At 42.5% G+C, this 24,114-nt stretch overlaps 1 protein-coding gene across 1 annotated transcript in view; it reads right to left on the minus strand.

Moving 5' to 3' along the window:
• Positions 1-23,865, minus strand: part of LOC112892620 — a 35,115-nt gene extending 11,250 nt beyond the window's left edge. Inside the window, exons 1-7 of the mRNA XM_025959753.1 lie at positions 23,656-23,865; positions 17,204-17,351; positions 1,024-1,236; positions 764-903; positions 546-680; positions 213-456; positions 29-124 (exon numbers count right to left, since the gene is read on the minus strand). Of these exons, the coding sequence (XP_025815538.1) occupies positions 29-124; positions 213-456; positions 546-680; positions 764-903; positions 1,024-1,236; positions 17,204-17,351; positions 23,656-23,865 (1,186 nt within the window). The remainder of the gene's footprint in view (positions 1-28; positions 125-212; positions 457-545; positions 681-763; positions 904-1,023; positions 1,237-17,203; positions 17,352-23,655) is intronic.
• Positions 23,866-24,114: the final 249 nt, after the last annotated feature.

Raw genomic sequence — 24,114 nt, forward strand, 5'->3', positions numbered from 1 at the left:
TAATAGAACGATAGTTAGAAATCATCACCTTGATTTCCCATCAGGTTGTGCCCATCAGGCTGAGCAGTGGCATGACCTCTATTAGCAATGTCGGTGTTCTCAACAAACTGAGCAGGACCATCAGCTGGAAAAAAATGCAGTTTGTAAGAGTGCAGTCATCATGCAATTAACAACAATAGAAAGATAGAAAGAAGCATAACAGCTGAACTAGCCTTCAACTATAGCTTGGGTGTGGCCATCAATGTTGCCAAACACTTCTGAGGCTTGGTTGACACGAGATAGAGTTGGAGATGGCACATGGATATCAGTTGGTGAAAGAGTTGCATCAGGTTGGGAAGTGGTTTTCTTTGACCTTGTAATTCTAATAGATTCTTGCTCTGCAAAAACTCTCTTAGAGCGCTGCATGATTCCAGCACTACGCATGTTTGTAGTCCTCATGTTACTACCCTTCGAGCACTGATAGAAATGAAAGCATGGGTGAATTAATAAAGTGGCAGATACATTTAACAAGCAAACATCATGTTAATAGATGGAGGAATCTGCACCTTAACACTGTCATCATCAACCAAATCTTCTTCACTAGGGAGATACTCAGATTCTGAATCTTCACTATTTCTAAAAGTTGGCTTCTTCTTGTTATTAAGAATGGAATTTGCGTTCACAAGTTCATCCTCTGTAGCCTAGGTACCAACGGAAAATGTCGTAACACTTTCATAGGAATCTTCTTTCTTTCGGCATCAGCCCATCTTGACTGACCACAAACAGGGCAATTGTCAAGGTTGGCATATTTCTTACTGAAGAGCACGCAATTATTGTAGCACACATGTATTGATTCATATCCAAGTCCTGATTCCTTTAGAAGACTCTTCGCTTCATAATATGATTTTGGAAGTGTATTGCACTCTAGGAAAGCATCAGCTAATAGCTTTAATATTGCAGAAAATGCAGAATTGGGTATCTTATATAATGACTTCATATGAAGAAGCTTTACCACAAAGGACAACCTTGAATATTTGGTACAACCTGGATAGAGCTGACGTTTTGCCTCTTCAATCACTATTTTGTAAAATGACTCGTTGTCACCAGTTCTATCTTGATTTTCACCATCTTGTTCCCCTTCTTTCTCCGCGGTGTGCAGGTCCTGTAATAACCCATTCAAATGACCATCATCGTAGTTGTCATCCTCAGTCACACCTAACCCATGTAATGAACCATAACTGTCATCCTCGGTCACACCTGCCCCATGTATCCAACTATCAGCAGGGTCATGCACATCGACATGATGCTCACCAACATATGCATTGCAATTCTCTCCGTGATGAATCCATCGAGTATATGTAGCTTCCATGCCGTTCATCAATATATGCCTCTCCACAAGAACTTGATGCAGGTAAATCTGATTAAGGCATCTACTACATGGGCACAAAATTTGTTCATCCTCACCAAATTTTCCGTGAACAAAGTTCATAAATTCTTTGACACCATTGATGAATTCACGGGAAAATAGCCTAGCATGCACCCAACTTCTATTCATCTGATGAAACATTGCCGAGTACCTCAAATCAACATTTTGCCCATAGATAAAAACTGAATCTAATATGCTACAGAAACGTACCTTGGGGCTGTTCACCGATGCTGAGGTAGGGAAGAAGGTGTGCCTTTGCGTGGGGGACAGGAGCACTGGTAGTGCAGCCGACCGTGCTATGCGCCGCCGCAGCGTGGCTGCGGATATATGCTATGGATGGCGGCAGCAGCGTGGGGAACAGGAGTACTAGTAGGGCCAAATTGCAGCACCGTGGCCACCGGCAGCAGAAGCGTGGCCATCGGTGGCAGAAGCGTCGCCACTGGCGGCCGGTACTCGATGACGGCCGCGGTGCGGCTTACCAATGGGGGGAAGGGGGCAATGGCGACTTAATCACCTTCCTCCACCGGCGAGCAGAGCCGCAGTTGTCGACGGCGGCGGAGGTGGGGAGCAGGGGGCGGCGGCGCGCGGGGGGAGTAGGGGGCGGCGGGGCGGCGCGAGGTGGGGGAGCAGGGGGCGGCGGCGCGCGGGGTGGGGGGAGCAGGGGGCGGCAAAACGTGGGGGGGGGGGGGAGCAGGGGGCGGCGGGGCGGCGCAGGGGGGGCGGAGCAGGGGGCGGCGGGGCGGCGCGGGGGTGGGGGAGCAGGGGCAGGGGCCGGCGGCGCGGGGGTGGGGGGAGCAGGGGCGGCGCGGGGTGGGGGGAGCAGGGGGTGGCAAAATGCGGGGGGAGCAGGGGAGGCGGGGCGGCGCGGGGGGGGGGTGGGGGGAGTAGGGGCCGGCGGGAGGGACGTTTCCTTACTAGCAATCTGTGACAATTTTTAGAATTTGTCATAAAAACTGGGCCTAAATAGAAGGTTGTATGGGCTATTTGTAAATCTGTGACAAAATTCATAAATCATCATAGATGTTACTCCGATTGTGACGTTTCCGATAAACGTCATTGGAAATCTGTCATAGATTAAAGGAATTCTTGTAGTGTTATGAAAATCGGAGTAAAGACTTAATTGGATTTTATTTCGGAAAACTAGATGAGAGGATATTATTCAAATTAAATTGATATCTAATTTTAAAAATAGAAATTACTGTACAACAACACTACTAGACGATAGCTTAGGGTTTTACAAGACTAACGCAAAAAGAACGGATCAAAACGGATTTAAAACGAGGAAACTATGCATGAATCAGCATTGCAGGGACGTATACGCAATTAACTATAGCTTTCAGGGGTTAGCAGAAAAGAATTACTAGACTCAGAAAATAGTGCTTGCGAATACAGAAAAGTTTAGGGTTAGATCTGAAAAATACCACGGGTGGGGCTGGATTGAACTCCAAGGGGTTTTCTATGAAATCTGCAAGACACAGGAAAGAACAAGAAAATTACATCTTTCTCCAGGGACTGGACTGCAAAATCTCGAGTTCCTCCACGGCTGCTGCACGGAAGCTTGCTGCCAGCTGAAATTGCAGCGATTTAGACCATGGGAGAGCGTGGGAAGTGGGGGAAAAGAAAGAGGAGAGGGAGGGGGTTCGATTCCTTGCCTTACCTGCAGTGGAGATGCATTGTAGAGATCGAATTTCGTGGAGGAAAAGGCACCTGCGGCTCTGTTCATGGGCAGCTGTTCTCTTAGTCTCATTGGCGGCATCCTGCAGCAAGGTCCTGCGAGCGGCAGGGGGTGCAGGGCATTCAGGTGACGCACATGGGCACAGAGCATGCGGGAGAGAGAGCGGGCAGGACTGGGCAGGGCGGTGGTTCTACTCATGCGCAGCGAGGGCGTGCAGGAAGTGCAGGGAGAAGGCCGCGGCTAGGGGCAGGCGGTAGTGCTGTTCTGGTGGGGGACGGGGTGAGGCACGACACGGGGAAGGGTACGGCGCAGGGCGGACTGCAGGGGCTGGGCAACGGCACGTCTGGTGGTGGCGCTGGGCGGTGCAGGAACACGAGGAGGAAGGCACGCTGCAGGGGCATGGCGGTGGCTGTGCAGAGACGAGCAGAGGAGGAGGATGCGTGGGGCAGCAGGGGCTAGGGCGACGATGCTGCATAGGAAAAAGATTGCGAGCATGACATCATGCTGCAGCCTGAGGGTTTTGGCTCGCCCTTTATAGGGGTGCTGTCTGCGGGGAGTCCGAGTTCTCCCCGTGCATGGGTTGGGCCTGAATAGAGAACAAAACGGGTTGGGCCTGAACAGAAAACGAAAAGGGGGAAAGGAAATGATAGGTGGGGCTGTGATGTCATAGAGAAGGATTAGGGGAAAGGAGCGACTAGCTGCAGGAACTCAGGGCAATGCAGAAAGAGGTCGCAAGGGTGCAAGCAGCAGGGAGTCGTGGGGGAGGCTAGGGCCGGCTACGTGGGCAGCAGAGACGAGATGCAGAGGCTACGGGGAAGGAAAGGTGCAGGGCACGTTTAATTAGACTTGGAGATATCGGGCTGGGCTCAAACTCGGACGAGGACAAGGACGTGGTGGCGCATCGGGGTAGGACTTGTTCTTGAGTCCAGATTGGCCACGGGAGGCTAGATTTGGGCTGACCAGCAGGTCCCACAATTTAATAAACAAAGAGAGGATAGAAGAGGTAACGGAAAGAGGAAACGAGAATGGCCGAGCGAGTTCGGTTATGGGCCGAAACAGGTTCAGGTGAGGACCGGATATGAAAACGAGCTGACTGTGCTGGTTGAACATGAACGAGTTATTCGAGAGTGCGGAAAAGAGAAGGAAAGGATCAGGCCGAGTCGTTGGAGCTGACGGTGATCGAACATCGTCGAAAAAACACTGAAGACGAGCCACAAGGCGTCATTTTCGAGCATGACTTGATCGGGGAAAACGGTTAGAGGATCGGAAGCTTGATGGGACATCTTGAAGATTCTAAGAGGATAAGGTTAAAAGGATGTACAACAAAGATACGGCTCGGTCCGACTACGATGAGAATCAAAATAGAAATATTTCCAGAACATATTTTTAAGTTTAAAATAAATCTTAAAAAGTCCAGATAAATATTTCAAACCAAGAAAACTATATTCGGAAGAATTCCAAAAATTTCTGAGGAAACTCGGGAGGTAATTTGGGACACGAGGATTCCAAATAAAATATTTGGGACTCATGAAAAAGAATTTTAGAGCTTTCCAAATAAAAATGGATCTAGCTCTGGGATAAATAGAATAATTGCCAGAAAAATCTTTAAAATTGTCGGAAAATCCTATTGATAGATAAACATATTGTAAAAGATATTCACATCCTAAAATTTAATATTTTAGGGTGTGACAGAACTACCGCCCTTAAACAGAATCTCGTCCCGAGATTCGCAAGGGCTAGTGGCAAAGACGAGAGTTGTGGCAATAAGATTTCATCAAGGTGGCGACAAGATAATAAGGTCGGTGTTGAGAAAAGAGAAAATTTGGGATTTGGATCTTCACTTGTTTTCAGCTGGATTGAGCAGAAGGCGTTGACGAGAGATTCACAAGGACTGGTGAGTGGAAGGGAAGAAAGAACATAGAGTTTTTTTTTAATAAGCGGTAAGGCGGGATGGCAAGATGGGTAACAAGAAAAGGAGGGAAGATGATTGGGTCTTCTTCACATGCTTCCAAGCAGATGGGGTTGACGAGAGATTTACAAAATCTTGTGGTTGAAAGGAGGTGACAAGGTAACAAGATGGGTATCAAGAAAGAGAGAAAATGGATTTAGATCTTCTGTGCTAACTGTCGCTAGGGAGCAAGAAGACGGCATTGACGAGAGGTTCGTAAAGTCTAGAGGTAGAAAGGAGAGATCAGGCAAAAGAGCTTCTGACAAGGAGAAAAATGATATGACAAGATGGGTATTGAGACAAAAAGATGGAATTTGGGTTTGGGTCTTTTCTACTCGCTTATGCTTTGGAACGTGAAGATATCGTGGTTGAGAAAACTAAGGGATAAATGATGTCATTGCAGGCACAAGTCCCACAACACATCCACGAGCAAAAACAAGGAGTCTAAGCAGTCAAGAGCAAAACAACAAGCATTACAAGCACACCAAAACAAACTATCAAACAACCGAAACTAGCGTTTTACAACCAAAAAGGAAAACCTCCTAAGTATGGGTCATATCCTAAAGCTTCGGCATTCTTGAGTTAAGCATCTGTCTCGGCTTGTCTGGTGGAGCATTGACTTCTTGAGTCAAACGTCTATGAGTCCAATGTAGTTTTCAATTGCTCTAGTTTGACTTCTTGTAGTAGACGATTACTTCCATTCTTTGGGGTACAAGGTCGGACAATCTAGCGTTTGTAACAAGAGAAGAGGAGAAAAATAAATCCACTTGGAATAGAAGATAAGGGGATTTCCAAAGTGGCCAAACTTGAAATCAAGGAGGAGGTAAATTGGAACAAAAGGATACAAGGTAACCAATGCCATTGAGGGTACAAGTAGACAAGGAAATTGTGAGATATAAAAGCAATGGAAATAAGGGAATAAAAGAAAGGATATAGAGTTAGATAAAAGCAACATCAAGGATGAGATAAATGAAGAAAGACTAGGAATAAACATCGAGAGGGTCAAGGATATGTTAAACTATGACTTTTATGTCAAAATAGATCTTAGAAAACGACCATTGCTATCTAGGCTAGCGTCCTACGGTCGACACAGCTCTGATACCACCTCTATCACACCCGGTTTTTAAGGACAAAACCGAATGCATAACTATATATATGCCAGGATCAAGTTCCATACATATAGTGACTTAATTAGTGAATAATCAGCAACAATATAACGAAAAGAGAATTTAAATATTATAAATATTATCAGAGTAATACAGCTTATCCTGAAAACGAAGACTCCAAACTTCACAGGCAATCGACCGGGGGTTGAGCAGTCCTAAAACTCAGCATCATCTTCAAAAACTTCACATCACTTTCTCCTCTGAGCAGCAATTATAACAAGCGTGAGTACAGTTATGGTTGGTACTCAGCAAATGTTGGGAATTATATAACATGAAGGCCAAAATCAAGGAAAGGCTGACTGGCTTACTGCGATAAGCAATTTTAGTTGGTCAAGTTTTACTAGCACCTGATTACTAAGGTATAAGTTCATACAAAACACATTAAAAGAGATAGGAGAGATACAGCATAATCATAACCATAACCATAAACATGGTACACGATAACCATAACCATAAACATGGTTCACGATTTAATTCATCTTCAAGTTCATTAATCATGTGAGGGTCCAAGCCGCTCTTTACCGTGAGCACGGCTGATATACCAGTTTTCACTCTGCAGAGGTTGTACACTTTACCCACAATTCGTATCTCCTGATTTGCCCGAGGTAGCTAGCCTCTTAAACACTACGAGGCCTTTACAAAGATTCCCTAACTTATGACAATCCGCTAAGGTTTCAGACCGCAGTGGTCATAACCCTCCCTAATGAGGAAATGCCTTAGCCAAGGACCACATATATCAATATGCCTCAAGAGGACCGGGCTATACCCTATCAACGCACTCCCCTCTTGCCCTTTCGGTAAGATCATCACAAGCTAGAGTTTCTAATTAATTAGCCAAGATGAGAGCCATATAGTATTGTGGTTGCACTATTTTCCTGGGTGGTTCTCCATGTTCTGATTAAACATATAATCTTGTGATTAACATCACCAAGAGCATGAACATGGATAAAACAGATATAACATCATCATTGTTGTCATCATGGTTATATATTATTCCTAAACCAGAACCAGTTATCGCAACTAAGTGATAGCTACCCAACATAAAGGTAAAACCCAGGTTGACAAGGAATGATCATAAAGACTAGGCATATCCTTAGTTGGGATCCATCAAAATTAGGACACATGCAGGCATATAAAGAAAAAGTTATATTTATTGTGTTTATTAGGACAAAAGAATGATCAAGGAAACACTTGCCTTTCTTTTAGAGAATCTCTACTCAGAGTCTTCAACTCTTGTTCTTGAAACTCTAAATCTTCAAAACTCTTCGATCGTGCTCCTTCTAACGTCACACAAGCATCGGGCCCAAGCATACAAGCAAATAAACAAACAAGAATAACTAAGAGCAAATACAGCAAACAATATGAAAGCATTTAAAAGAACATACAAAACGATAGGGCTCGTTGCTACGGTCACGAGAATGAAATAAACGCGAAAAACGGAGCTAGGGTTGAAAAGATACAGCTATCGGGAGATTTATATTATAAAAGAATAAAAGAACTATAGGATTTTATTTATTTATTTTAATTTAGAAAACTAATGTAAAAAGATATAAAAGAGAAATATCCCTAATTATAATTAACTAATATTATATTTGCAGTTATAAAAATGAAGTAGAACTTAGTCAAATTTTATATATAATTCTCTATGCACGATTTATCCAAATTAAATAATTAATTAGAAAGAAACCGATGAGAGCATCTAAACATCGAACTTTATGATTCGAGTTGAACTTAACAAATTAAATTACAAATACATTTAAGTTGATATTAATCAAATTAACATTATTTATGAAAATCGGAGTAAAGACTTAATTGGATTTTATTTCGGAAAACTAGATGAGAGGATATTATTCAAATTAAATTGATATCTAATTTTAAAAAAAAGGAATTACGGTACAACAATACTACTACACGATAGCTTAGGGTTTTAGAAGACTAAAGCAAAAAGAACGGATTGAAACGGATTTAAAACGCGGAAACTATGCATGAAACAGCATTGCAGGGACGTATACGTAATTAACTATAGCTTTCAGGGGTTAGCAGAAAAGAATTACTAGACTCAGAAAATAGTGCTTGCGAATACAGAAAAGTTTAGGGTTAGATCTAAAAAATACGACGGGTGGGGCTGGATTGAAAAGATGCAATAGATCCAGGGGGTTTTCTGCGAAATCTGCAAGACACAGGAAAGAACAGGAAAATTACATCTTTCTCCACGGACTGGACTGCAAAATCTCGAGTTCCTCCATGGCTGCTGCACGGGAGCTTGCTGCCGGCCGAAATTGCAGCGATTTAGACCATGGGAGAGCGCGGGAAGTGGGGGAAAAGAAAGAGGAGAGGGAGGGGGTTCGATTCCATGCCTTACTTGCAGTGGAGATGCATTGTAGAGATCGAATTTCGTGGAGGAAAAGGCACCTGTGGCTCTGTTCATGGGCAGCTGTTCTGTTTGTCTCAGTGGCGGCATCCTGCATCAAGGTCCTGCGGGTGGCAGGGGGCGCAGGGCGTTCAGGTGACACACACGGGCATAGAGCATGCGGGAGAGAGAGGGGGCAGCACTGGGCGGGGCGGTGGTTCTGCTCATGCGCAGCGAGGGTGTGCAGGAAGTGCAGGGAGAAGGCCGCGGCTGGGGGCTGGAGGTAGTGCTGTTCTGGTGGGGGACGGGGTGAGGCGCGACACGGGGAAGGGCGCGGCGCAGGCGGCCTGCAGGGGCTGGGCGACGGCATGTCTAGTGGTGGCATTGGGGGGTGCAGGAACGCGAGGAGGAAGGCACGCTATAGGGGCACGGCGGCGGCTATGCAGAGACGAGCGGAGGAGGAGGATGCGTGGGGTAGCAGGGGCTAGGGCGACGGCGCTGCATAGGAAAAAGATTGCGAGCAGGAGATCATGCTGCGGCCTAAGGGTTTTGGCTCGCCCTTTATAGGGGTGCTGTGTATGGGGAGTCCGAGTTCTCCCCGTGTACGGGTTGGGCCTGAACAGAAAATGAAACGGGTTGGGCCTGAATAGAAAACGAAACGGGGGAAAGGAAATGACAGGTGGGGCCGTGATGTCATAGAGAAGGATCAGGGGAAACAAGCGACTGGCTACAGGAACTCGGGGCGATGCAGAAAGAGGTCGCAAGGGTGCAAGCAGCAGGGAGTCATGGGGGAGGCTAGGGCCGGCTACGTGGGCAACAGAGACGCGATGCACAGGCTACGGGGAAGGAAAGGTGCAGGGCATGTTTAAATAGACCTGGAGATATCGGGCTGGGCTCATACTCGGACGAGGACAAGGACGTGGTGGCGCATGGGGCTAAGACTCGTTCTTGAGTCCGGATTGGCCACTGGAGGCGAGATTTGGGCTGACCAGCGGGTCCCATAATTTAACGAACATAGAGAGGATAGAAGAGGTAATGGAAAGAGGAAACGAGAATGGCCGAGCGAGTTCGGTTATGGGCCGAAACAGGTTCAGGTGAGGACCGGATATGAAAACGAGCTAACTGTGCTGGTTGAACATGAATGAGTTATTTGAGAGTGCGGAAAAGAGAAGGAAAGGATCAGGCCGAGTCGTTGGAGCTGACGGTGATCGAACATCGTCGAAAAAACACTGAAGATGAGCCACGAGGCGTCATTTTCGAGCATGACTTGATCGGGGAAAACGATTAGAGGATCGGAAGCTCGATGGGACATCTTAAAGATTCTGAGAGGATAAGGTTAAAAGGATGTACAACAAAGATACGGCTCGGTCCGACTACGATGAGAATCAAAACAGAAATATTTTGCAGAACACATTTTCCGAGGAAAGTCCAGATAAATATTTCAAACCAAGAAAACTGTATCCGAAAGAATTCCAAAAATTTCCGAGGAAACTTGGGAGGTAATTTGGGACACGAGGATTCCAAATAAAATATTTGGGACTCATGAAAAAGAATTTTAGAGCTTTCCAAATAAATAGAATAATTGCCAGAAAAATCTTTAAAATTGTTGGAAAATCCTATTGATAGAGAAACATATTGTAAAAGATATTCACATCCTAAAATTGAATATTTTAGGGTGTGACACTACCATGCTATATACATTGCTTTCTAGCACGATCAATGTTCTTAATGGCTCCCTTGTGGAGCTTTATGGTGCACATAGCATAGGTTGCAATTGGCATGATCATCGAGTTGGTCATTTCCAGTCTACCAGAGTAAGACAACAAAGAGTCTTCTTTCAACTCAATCCATGATTGGAGAGAGATCCTTAATTGGGACTTTGTTGTTCTCATAGGGAGTCCAAGGTATATGAAGGGCATTGTTCCAATCTGGCAACCAAAAGCTATAGCTAAGCTGGCAATATGTCATGGGACACATTTATAGGTACCATGGATGATTTATTGTAATTCACCTTCAAACCAATTAACTCAGCAAAAGCGTGCTACAGACTCTTGAGGTGAACTAGTTGAGCCTTATCTCCTTGCATTATGAGAAGTGTATCATTACTGGATGATAGGGAAATCAGCATGGAACTGTGGCAGAGGTGCTCGTAGATGATTTTCTTGGAATATTATCGATGATGACCTGTAATAGTTTAGGTGCTAGAACAAATAATAGTGGAAATAAAGAGTCACCCTGTCTCACTGTCCTTTTACATTTGAACTGTTCACTAGGGACTCCATTTAGCACCATGTGCTAAGAAAGCCCATTTGTTCCATGACCGCAATCATAGATGAATGCTCAACAATATCAAAAGCATCGGCACGTTCTAATTTGGGAATTATGATTTCTCTCTTAAAAATTGATGGCACTGATGAATATATTCAATGCACTAGGCTAGATAGTCCTAGATGGATCCGGACATGAGGAAACCATAATGATACTTATGTAATAACTCTAGGATGACCAATTGTAATGTTTCTGCTTGTATTTCAGTCAGGATCTTGCACTACAATTTAGCAATGATATAGGTCTAAATTCATTATTTGTCTCTAGATTGTTCACAATGGGCACCAGAGTCAAGAAAGAGTGGTTGATAGGTTCCAAGTTAATATTACCATCAAAGAAATCTTGGTAAAGTTGGTAAAAATCTTCTTTGACAATGCTCCAGGAGGCTTTTAGAAATGTTGTATTAAACCATTAGAACCTAGTGTGATGTTTGCAAGCATTAGCTTGATCTATCAATCTCATCTGTTGTGAATGGCTGTATTAGAGAATACAGATTGACATTCAGGTTTATGAGTTCCGAGAGGTTATAATTGATGACCAGGTTGGAGGGGACCCCTATTCTGTCCAAATCAGAGTAGCTTATGATCATAGATATCATACCCAGCTTCATCCTCTACTCGCGATATAAGATTTTTTGTATAGGATACTGTAGCCATAGCATGTAAGAATTTATTGCATTCACCATCCACTTTGATTCTATTTACTGTGTACCTTTTTCTCTAGTAGATGTTCTTAAATATTAGTAAGCATAATAGATGGTTTTTTAGGATTTTCATCTTCATCAACATATTGCAAGATAGTTTCCTCCTCGTCCCTTATAGGACTCGGATCCTTTGAACCATTACCATCATCATTACGTTCGTCAATTTCAGAATTTTAGTATGCCAGTCTCATGCCACGGGGTGGTGCCACCACATCGGATTCACTGAAGATCAACGAATACATGAGCTCAAATTTGTGCACCACTCTACAGGTGTCTTTTTGCATGGTATTTGGTAATAACTGGAACACCTTGGTTGTTTATTCGACTAAAATGAAAAGATCATTTTTGTACCCGTGGCTTCCAGTTTTGATGCTTGTGAAGTACTCATCCTTTCTAATTCATAGTTCTTTCTTCAGCCCTCCCTGATCATACCAATCACAACAGAATAAAACAACATACGATTCATGCCACCTGCAAATGATTTATACCATAGCTCAATAATCTCTTTAAGACAATTGTAAAATTAAAATGCCTCACTACTATGATAACCTAAAGCTTCATTCTATTTTTTTGTGTCATTCGATTTTCCTACTGGCCAAGTGTGTGGTACCGGACTCCGCCAACAAGACATCCTGAATATATTCGACCTCACAAGTCAGTAAAGTTGAGAATTCATATAGGTCTTTCTAACCTCTGCAGCAGGTAACTTTTCAATCTGTACAACCAAGCCATGATGTGTGGTTAACAACTATATACACGTGACTGTGGTCTCATCAATGTTTGTTCGCTAAAAGAAGAAAACTCACATGCAACTTAAACCATTGGCCAAATTCTTCCTTAATAATATTCTCAATAATTGTCTCGGACAAATCTTCCACTTTAACTCTTCAATGTATAGCCTGCAAAACCATAGTTGGATGAAAATTAGACAAAAATAGCATTAAAATATAAATTTCTAAAGTGTCCAACGTATTATTGTGACAGTTCATGTACCTGTAAGCTAGGTATATAATTTGTTAGTGTGAAGTATGTGTTTGTTAGTGTAAAGCTTGTGTATGTTATGTGAAGCTTTTGAAAATTTAAAGTGCAAGTAAAAAGGGGTATCTTTGTAATTACAGAAAAACCTAGGGTTGTTTTTGCAAAATGTATTTGGATAAGAGGTAATTTCAAAATAAGTGAAGGGTGGTTTTGCAAACATGTTTTTCTTATTTTATCCCTTGTAAAAATATATATTTATTTATCCAAAAGTTTCATTTGAAATGTGTGTGTTGAAGTGTGTAAAAATTTTGGGTAAAGTGGTGAAAATGAGGGTATTTATGTAATTTTATAAAATTACAAGTCCTTTTATGCAAGTATTTTATTTTACGGAATCTCATCATCGTCGAGCACATCTCATCGTCGCCAATCCTATTCACCGCGGGAATTTACTTTCCGCGTGTTCTCCTTCATAACCAAGGCCACCCTAAGGTTTGCCCTAATCCACTGAATCTTCCTAATGCCGGTGACTCCTTTGCCGAAATATCATTGTTAACTTCCGGTTATCTATTTTTCCGGACTAGGGACTTAATTGTGTTAATTTAGAAAGTTCTAGGGTGTTTTCTGTAAGATTTTCAGAGTCTTCTTTATTTCAAATCCGTGAACTTCTACATTTCATAGAATTTTGTAAGAAGTTCATAAAAATGCAAAATCAGTTTTGTTGGAATCCTTAGGTCAAAATCTACAAGTTTTATGTTATGATCTTGAATTGAAATCTTTGATTTGTGATCTAGGTTAAATATTAGGAAATGAATGCTTTATTTGTACCTTCTGTGATATGTATGCGTTGTAGCTGAGCATAGATTATAGGATGTATGTCTCAAGTGGAGAAGTGTGATAATTAGTTAATCCATCACACGAACGCTCATATCCCTGCCATCCAGACCTTGTCCTTGTCTTGATTGCCGTCTCCTTAAGATCCTTTTCGTAAAAGGATCCCTGTTAGTTTGTATGTATCTGCTGCTTAGCTAAGACGTCTCGACTGCTATGCTTCAGTGTTAGGTTATCAACCGAGCCACTTAGCATCCGTTTTCTTTGAGTCTATGATGTTTCTGTGTAACAGCTGTCCGTCGATACTTCTACCATCGGCTGGTTAGCTGATACGATTGTTACCTTTCTAGTATTGGCTACTGCCGATACAGTTCTTTTGTTCTGTTCTACATCGACTGCATATAGTCGATGTATCGGAGATGCACACACGATCTTAAGGTTCTTGCCATCGGCCGACCCAAGCCGATTTTGGTTGCTTTTCCATATCGGTCAAACACGGCCGATTGATCCTTAGTTTCCCCATCCTTATCCACACACTTTTATCAGTTGATTTATCGACTGAGAGATCGGCTATATACCTATCGGTTACCTACCCTCAATCACACTCCAATCGGTTGTACGTCACTCAATGGTTGTGCTGACGTAGTCGAGCCGATAGAACTACACCTAGTTACCTAGGATAACACTTAAGCACATCTCAGTTAAGACATAGTTGCTTTAGGAATCATCCCTCTGCTAAAGTAATCGATGCTTTCATCGATCAATTAGGAAACCGATGCACCTTTCAATCGAATAAACCTCTGTTGTTTCCAATCGGCTCTGTTGTAATCTTCAACAAGTAGCCGATTCTAATTAGATGTCCTCTTAAAGCTCTATCTAAGTTTAGTCTCAGATCTTTTGGTTGTTATGTGAGTAGTATGTTAAATGAGTGTTGGATTGCAACTTTATTGTGAAGTAAGATAGTTTTATGTGCACACTTTGAATGTAATATTGCATTGCATGTAGATACGACTACTTCCGCAACGGTACCTACGAGATCTCCCAGAAGTCTGCGGAGGATGTTCCTGAAAACCAAGTGAACGTCACCAAGGGATTATTGGAAGCCCCGAACCAAAGTTCGGAAGACAACAATACTAACATCCCTGACTTCAGCCCCACCAGTAAAGGCAAGCCCCGGTGCATATCCCAGTATTTTAATCTATTACAATTCCATTATTATATTATATATCTTGCATTACGTCTAGGAGTTGAAATAAAACCCTAGTTGCATAAGATCTTAGGAATCCAATGTATTGTACCTGAGTCCTTATCGCTTAGATGCTCTGCTAAATAGGGCCGGTAAAAGTCGGGTGATTTCCTGTCACTCACGCGATATATGAGTTGCTTGTTTACAATTCTGCAACCAATATAAGGATGATGGACAGGGTCATGTGCTGTATCATGACCTGAGGATTACCTTGTCTGTTTTGATAAAAGCTTTAAGGTCGAAATGTGTGGTAGTGGTGGCTAAGATTTTGAAAGTACTAGCCACATACCGCAAAATATGGTAAGCGGTAAACCTAGTACTCGATTGGCCCAGCGAATGGAACGCGTCTCCACCACTCGACTTTTATTTTATGTTTACACGCACCGACGTGTGGGAGTACGTTCTGCATGGCACACAGGAATACAGGTTTTGTAGTCGCGCTACAGATGTATGTCCTGCACGAGTGATGTGCGTACGGTCCTGCAGTCGCTTGTGGTGGCCCCGATCCATAACCCGGAATATGAGGGAAACGGTTGCTTCGGAACGCCCTGTTGGTATTCCAAGCGTGTGTGTTAGGTTTACCTTGCAAGGTTAAAATTCGATTCGGATCGTCCGCCTCTTACGAGGATTGAGACTGCTTATTCCTTCTGCCACATCGAGTAAAAAGTATAACTGTTGATGGAATAATCTTGATGGATGATAATCTATATCTTGCTTGTTTAGTATAGGTGCTTACCTAGAATGGCTAATCAAACTAGAATCTGAAAGCTAAAACTTGAAAATAGTTTATACTCTCTGTTGCTTTTCAGCTGAAAATAAACCCAAAGCCTCTACAATGCCTTCATGAGTCTAGTTACGGGCTAAAGTATACCCAAACCCGGGTAAGCCTTGCTGAGTACTAGTATACTCAGTCTTGCTAGTTACTTGTTTTTTAGGTAATGTCTTTGAAGACCCTACTCTTCCCCTGCCTTGGCCCTGTGATCTTCCAGAAGATTGGTCCGTGGAATGGGATCCATTCCCGGCCAACACTGATGATACCGAGTGATGTCGTGCCTGGGCTTAGCATGACATCCGTCTTGATGACGTATTGTAAATCATCGCGTATGTTTTCCGCTGCTAAAAACCATAACTTTAACAGTTTGTAATGTTTTCTCTAAATTTGAAACTTTGCACTAATGTTGGAAACTTTTGTAACGTAATTCTCTGTGATGTAAAATATGATGGTGACTGTATCTCTGGACTCACCTTCGTGTGAGGTAACCTTATTGATCCTGTATTCGGTGGTTTATCGGGACGTTACCCGACAGGCCAAGGGATTATACCGTTTGAAGCACGTTGGAGCCCTCAGGAATGGACTCACGTACTTGAGCCGGTATAATTCAGGTTGGTTCTGCCACAATTATGTATGTGATATGAGCTCAACCTCTTCATAATTGTTTAGCATATGCCAAGCCAGCTTCCGGTAAACCGCTTCAATGTATGTAAGCTTCCGGGCTCCAAGTAAAGTTACACCATGCTAGAAACAAGATACATCATATTCTCCTAACAAATCAACATTCTCTATTTTCATGACCTCCTGATTAAATCATGTCTCAACATCATCCACTAAGTACCTTGCGCAAAAATGTGAAGTACTCATTAGCAACATATACTTCTGCAATGGATCCTTCAGGACTAGACATGTTTCTCATAAAAATCTTCAGTGTACATAACATCAAAGAAGGTAGCTAAATGAACAGCCAAGAGCACCATAACATCAAAGAAGGTAGGAGGGAAATTTTCTCAAACTTGCACAAAATTATTGGGATATCTATTTTCAGTTTGTCCAAAACATCTAACTTTAGAGTTTTGCAAAATAGTTGCCAAAAGAAGGTTCTTACTTTCCGCAATGGCTGAATATATGTCCTTAACCATAAAACCCCTTGGAGTAGGATATGACAATCATGAGTTTTTAGTCTTTTGAGTTTACATCCGGCAATACATCTTAATAAGTTAGAGGCATATCTATGTGGGAACTTCACCTTACATATAAAATCATGGAACACCTGCTGTTTGTATTTACCCATTGTAAACGAAGCTTCTAGCAATTTGCATGACTCTCCTTCAGTCTTCTTCATGTATAGATGTGGTCTTATACCAATCTCTTCGAAATGAATCCTAGCAGTAATCATGTATATTGTCTTCCAAGCTATTATTAGCAATGTTCCAATAAGGTTTTCGCATATATTTTTGTCAATGTGCATGACATTCAGATTGTGTGGCAGCTCCAAACTTGTCCGATACAGCAAGTCAACGAAACAAAACCTTCGTCTCCAACACTGCTCCACGTCATACTTCCTTTTCTGACCTTGAGGAGGCTTTCCTTGTTTAACTTGACCTTCTCCCGTTGTTGTAGGACCTATTTGGTAGTAAATTGCCCTAGGCTCTCACGGTTTGAAGTGTTACCATTAAATTATTTCATGTTTCTTGTCCATGGATGGTTAGTTGGAATGAAATGATGATGCCCAATATAAGATACCTTGTTCTTGAACCTCTTTGACAAGGATTCTTGTCCAAATTCACATAAGAATAATAACCTTCCATGACTCGCCCTACCAATGTGCTCAATATTGGATAATCATGTATCGACAATATAACTACAACATTCAAATCAAAGACCTTATGACTAGAAGAATCAAATGCATGAACACCCTTCCAAAGCTCCAATAGCTCATCAACAAGAGGCTGCAAGAACACATCAAAAACCTTTGATGGAGAACTCAGCCTAGTTTGATTTTTCCATATATACCCATGGTGGCATGTTATACGGCACAACAAATACTGGCCATGTACTGTATGAGTTGCTCGTGTGGCCAAATGGATCGAAACCATCGGTCGCAAGGCCAAGTCTAATGTTCTTAGCATCTTCTGCAATTGCGGCCAGTTTTTATCGGAGTCTTTCCATGTTGCACCATTAGCTGGATGGCTCAGCCTATTGTCCACTGGTTTTCACTTTAACTTTTTCCATTGTGCATCCTTTGTGGTTCTCGGTGAAATAAATATCAGTTTCAGCCTTAGAATCAGAGAAAATGCCTGAATACCTTGTACGCAATGCACTTCATGTTGTCTACATCTTTCCATCTTGAATCCGCTTCACAATACACTGGGCACACATCAGCTTTGGAAAGTTTCTTGCCGTGAAACGGTACACAATTTCTCTTGCAAACATGGATTGAATCATAGCCAAGTACAATAGCATTAATGTACTTCGTTGCCTCATCATAAGATGCCAGGACATATGCCTCCAAGAATGCATCACATATATGATACCTTCTCAATTACATTAAATACGACAATGCTGATCTGATAGACAGATTTGATATGAAGTAATGTCACAATAAATATGAATTTTGTATATCTAGATCCAGGAGCCACCTTACGCCTTAACGTACGTTTATATATTATAGTAGTTTTCCTTCACCAACCACATTCAAAGCACACATATTGGCTGTCATATCAGGAAGTCTATCATCAATGCCTTCATCTGCACTGTGTTGTGCATTTTCCTCAAACCTACAATCCCACGGAATTGCATTTTCCTAAACCCCATCATCCTACACAATTGCATTATCCTCAACACCATGATCCTGCACCATTGCATTTTCCTAAACCCTATCATCTTGCACATTGCATTATCCTCAACCCCTTCATCAAATGTTTCTCCATGATTGATACACCTAGTGTATGTGCTTGCCATCCCAATCCTATATGTGTGTGCTTTAACACCTCTCCTTGATTATGACTAATCCGATTCAGATAGACTCTGTTATCATATTTAGGGGTAAAATGTGCATAATTGTTTATCCAACGTATGTCCATCTGCCAAACAATCATTGTTAAGGTTTCAAATAAAGCAGGTTGGAATTGCTTTATGTTGAAATACCTTACGACAGAATGAAATTAGACATATTGAATTGCTCATTACTAACTGGGTTGACACTCCGCCATGAGGAGCACCAGATTTGTAGCATCATGGGCCACCATAGGATTGAGCCACCACGGGGACCTATGCCAGAATGGTCCATCATGGCCACCTTCTCAGCTCACACTTACATGTGGGACCCTGAAGAGCCTATCTTATTTCAATAATAAAATATTTCAAGGTAGAGGGAACCAAGCTCAATCCTAAACTACCCATTAGCACTAAGTCTTCTTATTCAATCGCTAACAAATTCGAACCTTCAGAGGAACAATTTTATTTTTATATCCCCTTCTTTTTTTTCACCATGTACTTACATGTGAGACCTTGGTCAGTTTATGACATTTTTGCATACCTTATTTTATTACAAAACCTCTGTATAGTAGTGAGTGATATTTTCTGTTTCCCATCGGTGGCAACTTTTTATGATGTTTCATAATTTTATCACTAATTTTTTTCGGATGCAATATTTTATAATGTTTCCAGCTAAAAATATCATAAACTTATAATTTGTAATCTTAAAATTATCATCATAGATCAACAGATTTCTTGTATTGGGTCCAATATCCCTTAGTTGTAGTAGTTGTTAGCCCATATGGTCCAGTTATGGTTGTGGTGTGGTGGCTTAGTACCAACTTGGAAGATTAAGGAGGTGAGGGCCATCACATAAAGCTTATTGCTCCAAACATAGTACCTCGAGGTTAACCCTTTTACATGAAGAGCAGATGAATGTGTTAGGGAGGTGGTATTCGTATGAGGGCTTGTTTCACGTGAGGCGCATGGCCGCAAGCAGATCTTGAGCAGGGTGTTACAGATGATATTTAGAGCATAAACCTTCACAACACATGACCATGTGCGTGTGGATTGGTCCCACGGCATGGCTATGTACCTAGGGGATCCTGGTGTCTACTAGGTAAGTGGTGAGTTGCCAAGGGTGTAAGCCCTTAAGGTGGGGTGGATATAATACCCCAACCTAATTTCTGTTTTTTCATGTAGCCCAATTGTGATTATGGTGTTGTAGCTTAGTACCAGTTTGAAGTTTAGGGGGGGGGGGCACCTTATAATCCTTATCGCTCCAAACATAATACCTCCGAATTAACCCGTTTACACAAAATAAGGATGAAAGTGTAAGATAGGTGCTATGCGTATGTGGGATCATTCCACGTGAGGTGCTGGGCTGTAAGCAGAGTTTGGACGTAGGGTGTTATATCTTGGGTCGATGCACTATTTTTTTCCTTTGATTGCTTCATCGAGTCCATTAGCCTTCAAGTGAGTTTCACCATCTAGCACACATGATAAGTAATTCTTGCTAGAAATATCCAGAGCCTTAAAATCAAGCTTTGGCAAAAATCGACTTAGTAAACTTATGCCTGATAGTCTTTGTTAGAGATAGTCATGCTGATAACATGATATAATAAATAGTTTATTGATTATTAAGAATTGGTATGCAAAACTATGGAGAACAAATTGAGAGGGAAATAAAATGAAGTCTCCTCTTTTTTTTTGTTTTTATATTTCCAATACATAAGCTCTCCTATATATAGCCATACATGAGAGTGTGAATTAAACAATGGACTTCGAAGAGTTGATGCTACAAGAGTTACAACATTCAAGTAGGAGGTTGTGGCTTTAAAGGTGTATGGGGTTATGGACATCCACATAAATTAATAATTCATAACAATATTATGTTTTACATTCTTTTGAGCTATATTGTTTTGAATTGGTGCACCAAAGTACCTGCAAATTGCTTTTATAGTTTATTGTTCAGGTTGTACCAATTGTCGTGCTCTAATCTTTGGCTTTCTTTTGAATTTTGTACAAATTTCCTATCTATCACTTAACATCTACCTAGCAGCTGAAAATGTTTTTATTTTCTATTTGCAGTTATGTCAATTTGCTGATACACCATTTTAAAGTTACATGGCAAGAAATGTAAAGTTGTTGCACATTTATGTTCGTAGTTATGCTAATTTTCCTTTAGGACTTACGAAATTGTACTGTTGATTTTGTTTTCACTCTTAAACCTTAGATGCCTCTCTTTGTGGCACAAAATATTCTTTTTATTGGGTTCCTTGTAATTGTTGGGTTTTGGTTTTCTTATATTTGTTGGCTATCCAGCCTCGCTTCTTTGGCGCTGCTTCCCACCTCTAGCCCATGCATGTAAAATAACCTGTCATGGAAAGGAGGGGGCTGTTCTAACTGCGCTTCAACAAAAAGAGGTTAATGACAATATGATATTTAAATGTTGTGTGCGAAAAAGATATGATTTCTCTCTTATTCTATAATAATTTAAAAAGGATGGCTAGCCACACGGTCCAAGTAACGATAACCAATGGTAGAAAGATACCATTTTTATGTTTAGAAATCATATCTTCTAGCTAAAGAATTCATGAATGATTATCTAAAGGCAAACATATCTTGCATTTAATGAATTACCAAATGAGAGCAATAGTTGTATCTTCAATATCACAAATTAATAATAAAATATTGGTTACATGACGCGAAAAGATTTGAGCACAACCTCAATTAAGAGACCCGCCAATACAAACTACAACTCATACACGTTTTGAATTTCCAAATAGAATCTTTAAAGATTGAGTAAATCAATGAGTCACATTAATTTTGCATATCTTATATATAGTTGATGGGCACAATTGTTTATGACAATATATATTATAGATTCAGCTTGCACACAAGGGAAATATTACGATGATTCTCTTGGTCCCTATAAATAGCTGTCCAGAGTATTCATCGAAAGCATATTCTAGCATAGTTCTGTAATTTCCAATACATAGCTAGTTCCCAAAAACCATGAATCCCCCTCCGGATATCAATTCAACAAACAATGAACCCATAGTTTCCCCCTTGCATGAAGCATTGGCAAGCACAACAGCAATGCCAATCGTTGATCCATCATCGCAGAGCCAACCTACCATCCAGTCTATTTTCCATGCACCACAAGAACCATCCAAGATGCCAATGAATCATAATTCTACACTGCCAAACTGCACGGAGGAACTCCCACTGTCATCGCTCTTTCCACACACAGTTCATACCACTGTTACCCCAGTCAGCTCCATTCCATTCCAAGACAGGTTCACTGCAAACTCAATCAATCAGCAACAAACATTCTCATCCGAGCGTAATTTTCTGACAACCCCTGTAAGTCATTACCTCAATTTCTCTGATCATATGACAATTATGTCTATGGAGGCTCCACCAATCACATCCTTGCTTCAAGGTGATCCTGTTGCTGTTCTCCATGCACACCTTAACACCATAGAAGGTTTAGATCTTGGCCCGATTTTTGAGAACCCTACAGAGGTGCCAAAGGAGCAGCAGGTGCTAGTGAGGGAAACGGTTGGTGCTTCTGATAATATTGCGCAGAGTATGTCGAGCTCCATGATGAAAAATGAAAGAGGCGCCCATATATATGAGTGCAAGATTTGCCCTGCTAAATTTTCCTCAGCACAAGCGTTTGGTGGACACAAGAGCTATCATAGCAAAGCTAAGAAAAAGGGAACTAAGTAGACCGCTTCAACTCACAAAAACCTGATCGCCATATCGGTCATAATGAGTTATGAGTATATTTCAAAGATTAAAATTGAGATGAGCTCAGTGCAATGGCATGTAAAAGAAGTTAGCATCAATCTTCTTTTCGGGAGTTAACAAGCATAAATAATAGTCAATGCCTATAATGTTTCATGTTTCAGCACTATATATGCTTCTGATGTACTGAACTCATAATATATGTTGGGTATTATATTTCCGTTTTTAATAATTTATGAACAAACTGTGCCTTGTGGTGTATGTTTCCCTAATGGTTATACTTTGTTATTTCTATCTCTACCTATTTTTAAAGCAAGCAATAATTTCTTGGTCCGTAAATTGGAATCGTAATCAAAATCCGGATAATAGTCACATGTTTTAATCTACTTCTGTAGCTCGTAGCTGCACCCTGCCCGATCGGGTTTGACTCAGATTCAGGTTTGGGTGTACTATACAGCTTCTGGGGTGCGTTAGGATTAGGAAGAAAGTATCCTTTGTTTTGGTTCGTGTGTGTGCACGGCCTATTTGATCTTGGTTCGTGGGGAAAAAAATCACGATTCAGGATTTTATCTAGTCTTTGGAGTGCACATAAAGTTATCAGTATCAAAATGCAGCCGCTCTTCTTCCTTCCACATCCGCAACTGTTCCAGCGCCTCTACCGTCAAGCGAAATCGCATGGTCTAGCGTATGCCCCTGACAGTGTGTTGTTCACGGATGCCGGCAGCATGCGGACATGTCGCCGATCCCTCCTCATCGTGCAGGCACCGGGTGATGCGGTTGGACGCTAGCATGGACAGGCGCCAACTGCCGGCTAGGTGTGGTGCTGGAGCTGCTAATCCACTTGGAAGTCCATGATTTCGAGTCTCCATGACCAGCTTCAGCAGGCAGTGCGTCTCGGGAGAGAGGCGAAGAGGAGGCCAATCAGGAGTCCAATCCCAACTTCAAAGGTAGGTCCAGAGGATTGTCAGTATTTTAGCATCCGACTATAATAATGCAGCACCACTGGCGAGGGCCATGCATGCCGTCCTGGCCTCGACCGTCGGCTCTCTTTAGGTCCAGAAGGTTCGGAACATGTTCCAGCTCCACAGGAAGAATTCCATAGACAAGGTGTACGCCATTAGCGGTTCGGCATCTGATGGAGCTATTCGCCCAAAAGGACGTACTATATATATATGGCTCTGGCACCTGGGCAGCGGCCAAACAGGCAAGCGAAGCGAGGTCGTGTTTCAGCGCTAGCATGGGAGCGGTTCGTGACAACCGGTGCTTCAAGACTGGGCATAACAGGACTTGGAAGGGGTATCTCATGGAGTAAATTGCACTTCAAATCTCTAAACTTATTTCGCAGTTTCATCTAGATCTGTACTCTCACATCGTCAATTTAGATCTCTAAACTGTGTTAAGTGGTCCATCCAAACGCGCCATATGAGTAATTAAAGCTGACATGGCATGCCACGTGGTGCCACGGTGGTAAATATTTACAAAAACCCACCTGTATAATCTTATCTTCTCCCAATTGCTCACCTCTCTCCCTCCCTCTCCAATCTCCAGGCCATAGCTGCCAGTGGCCGGGCCGGCCGGTCCACTCCTCTCCCTCATCCCCTCCCTTCCTCCTCTCCCAGCAGCAGGGCCGTCGGAGGTGGTGGTGGCGTCGTTGGCGCCGCGGAGGAGGCGGTCACGGCTAGCCCGCGGGCGGCGGCGTGGCTGAGCCCATCCTGCTGGACTCGCCGTCATCCCTTCCCCTCCTCGTGGACCCGTCCCACCCCTTGCGCACTGAGCTTAGCTCGCCCCCGCCTCACGCCCATGAGACCGTAAGGGCCGGGAAACGACCACCGCCGGTGCCCGCCGTGGCTTCTCCCGCCGCCGCCGCCGTTGCCATTGCCGAAGTTTCCTCCTCCTCCTCTTCCTAGGCGACGTCCACTGGTGGTGTGCCGTAGGCGGCGGGACCGGAGCACCTGCTCCGGCAGTCGCGAAAAGCGAGTG

Source organism: Panicum hallii, chromosome 5 (assembly GCF_002211085.1).
Source record: "Panicum hallii strain FIL2 chromosome 5, PHallii_v3.1, whole genome shotgun sequence".
Classification (NCBI taxonomy): Eukaryota; Viridiplantae; Streptophyta; class Magnoliopsida; order Poales; family Poaceae; genus Panicum; species Panicum hallii.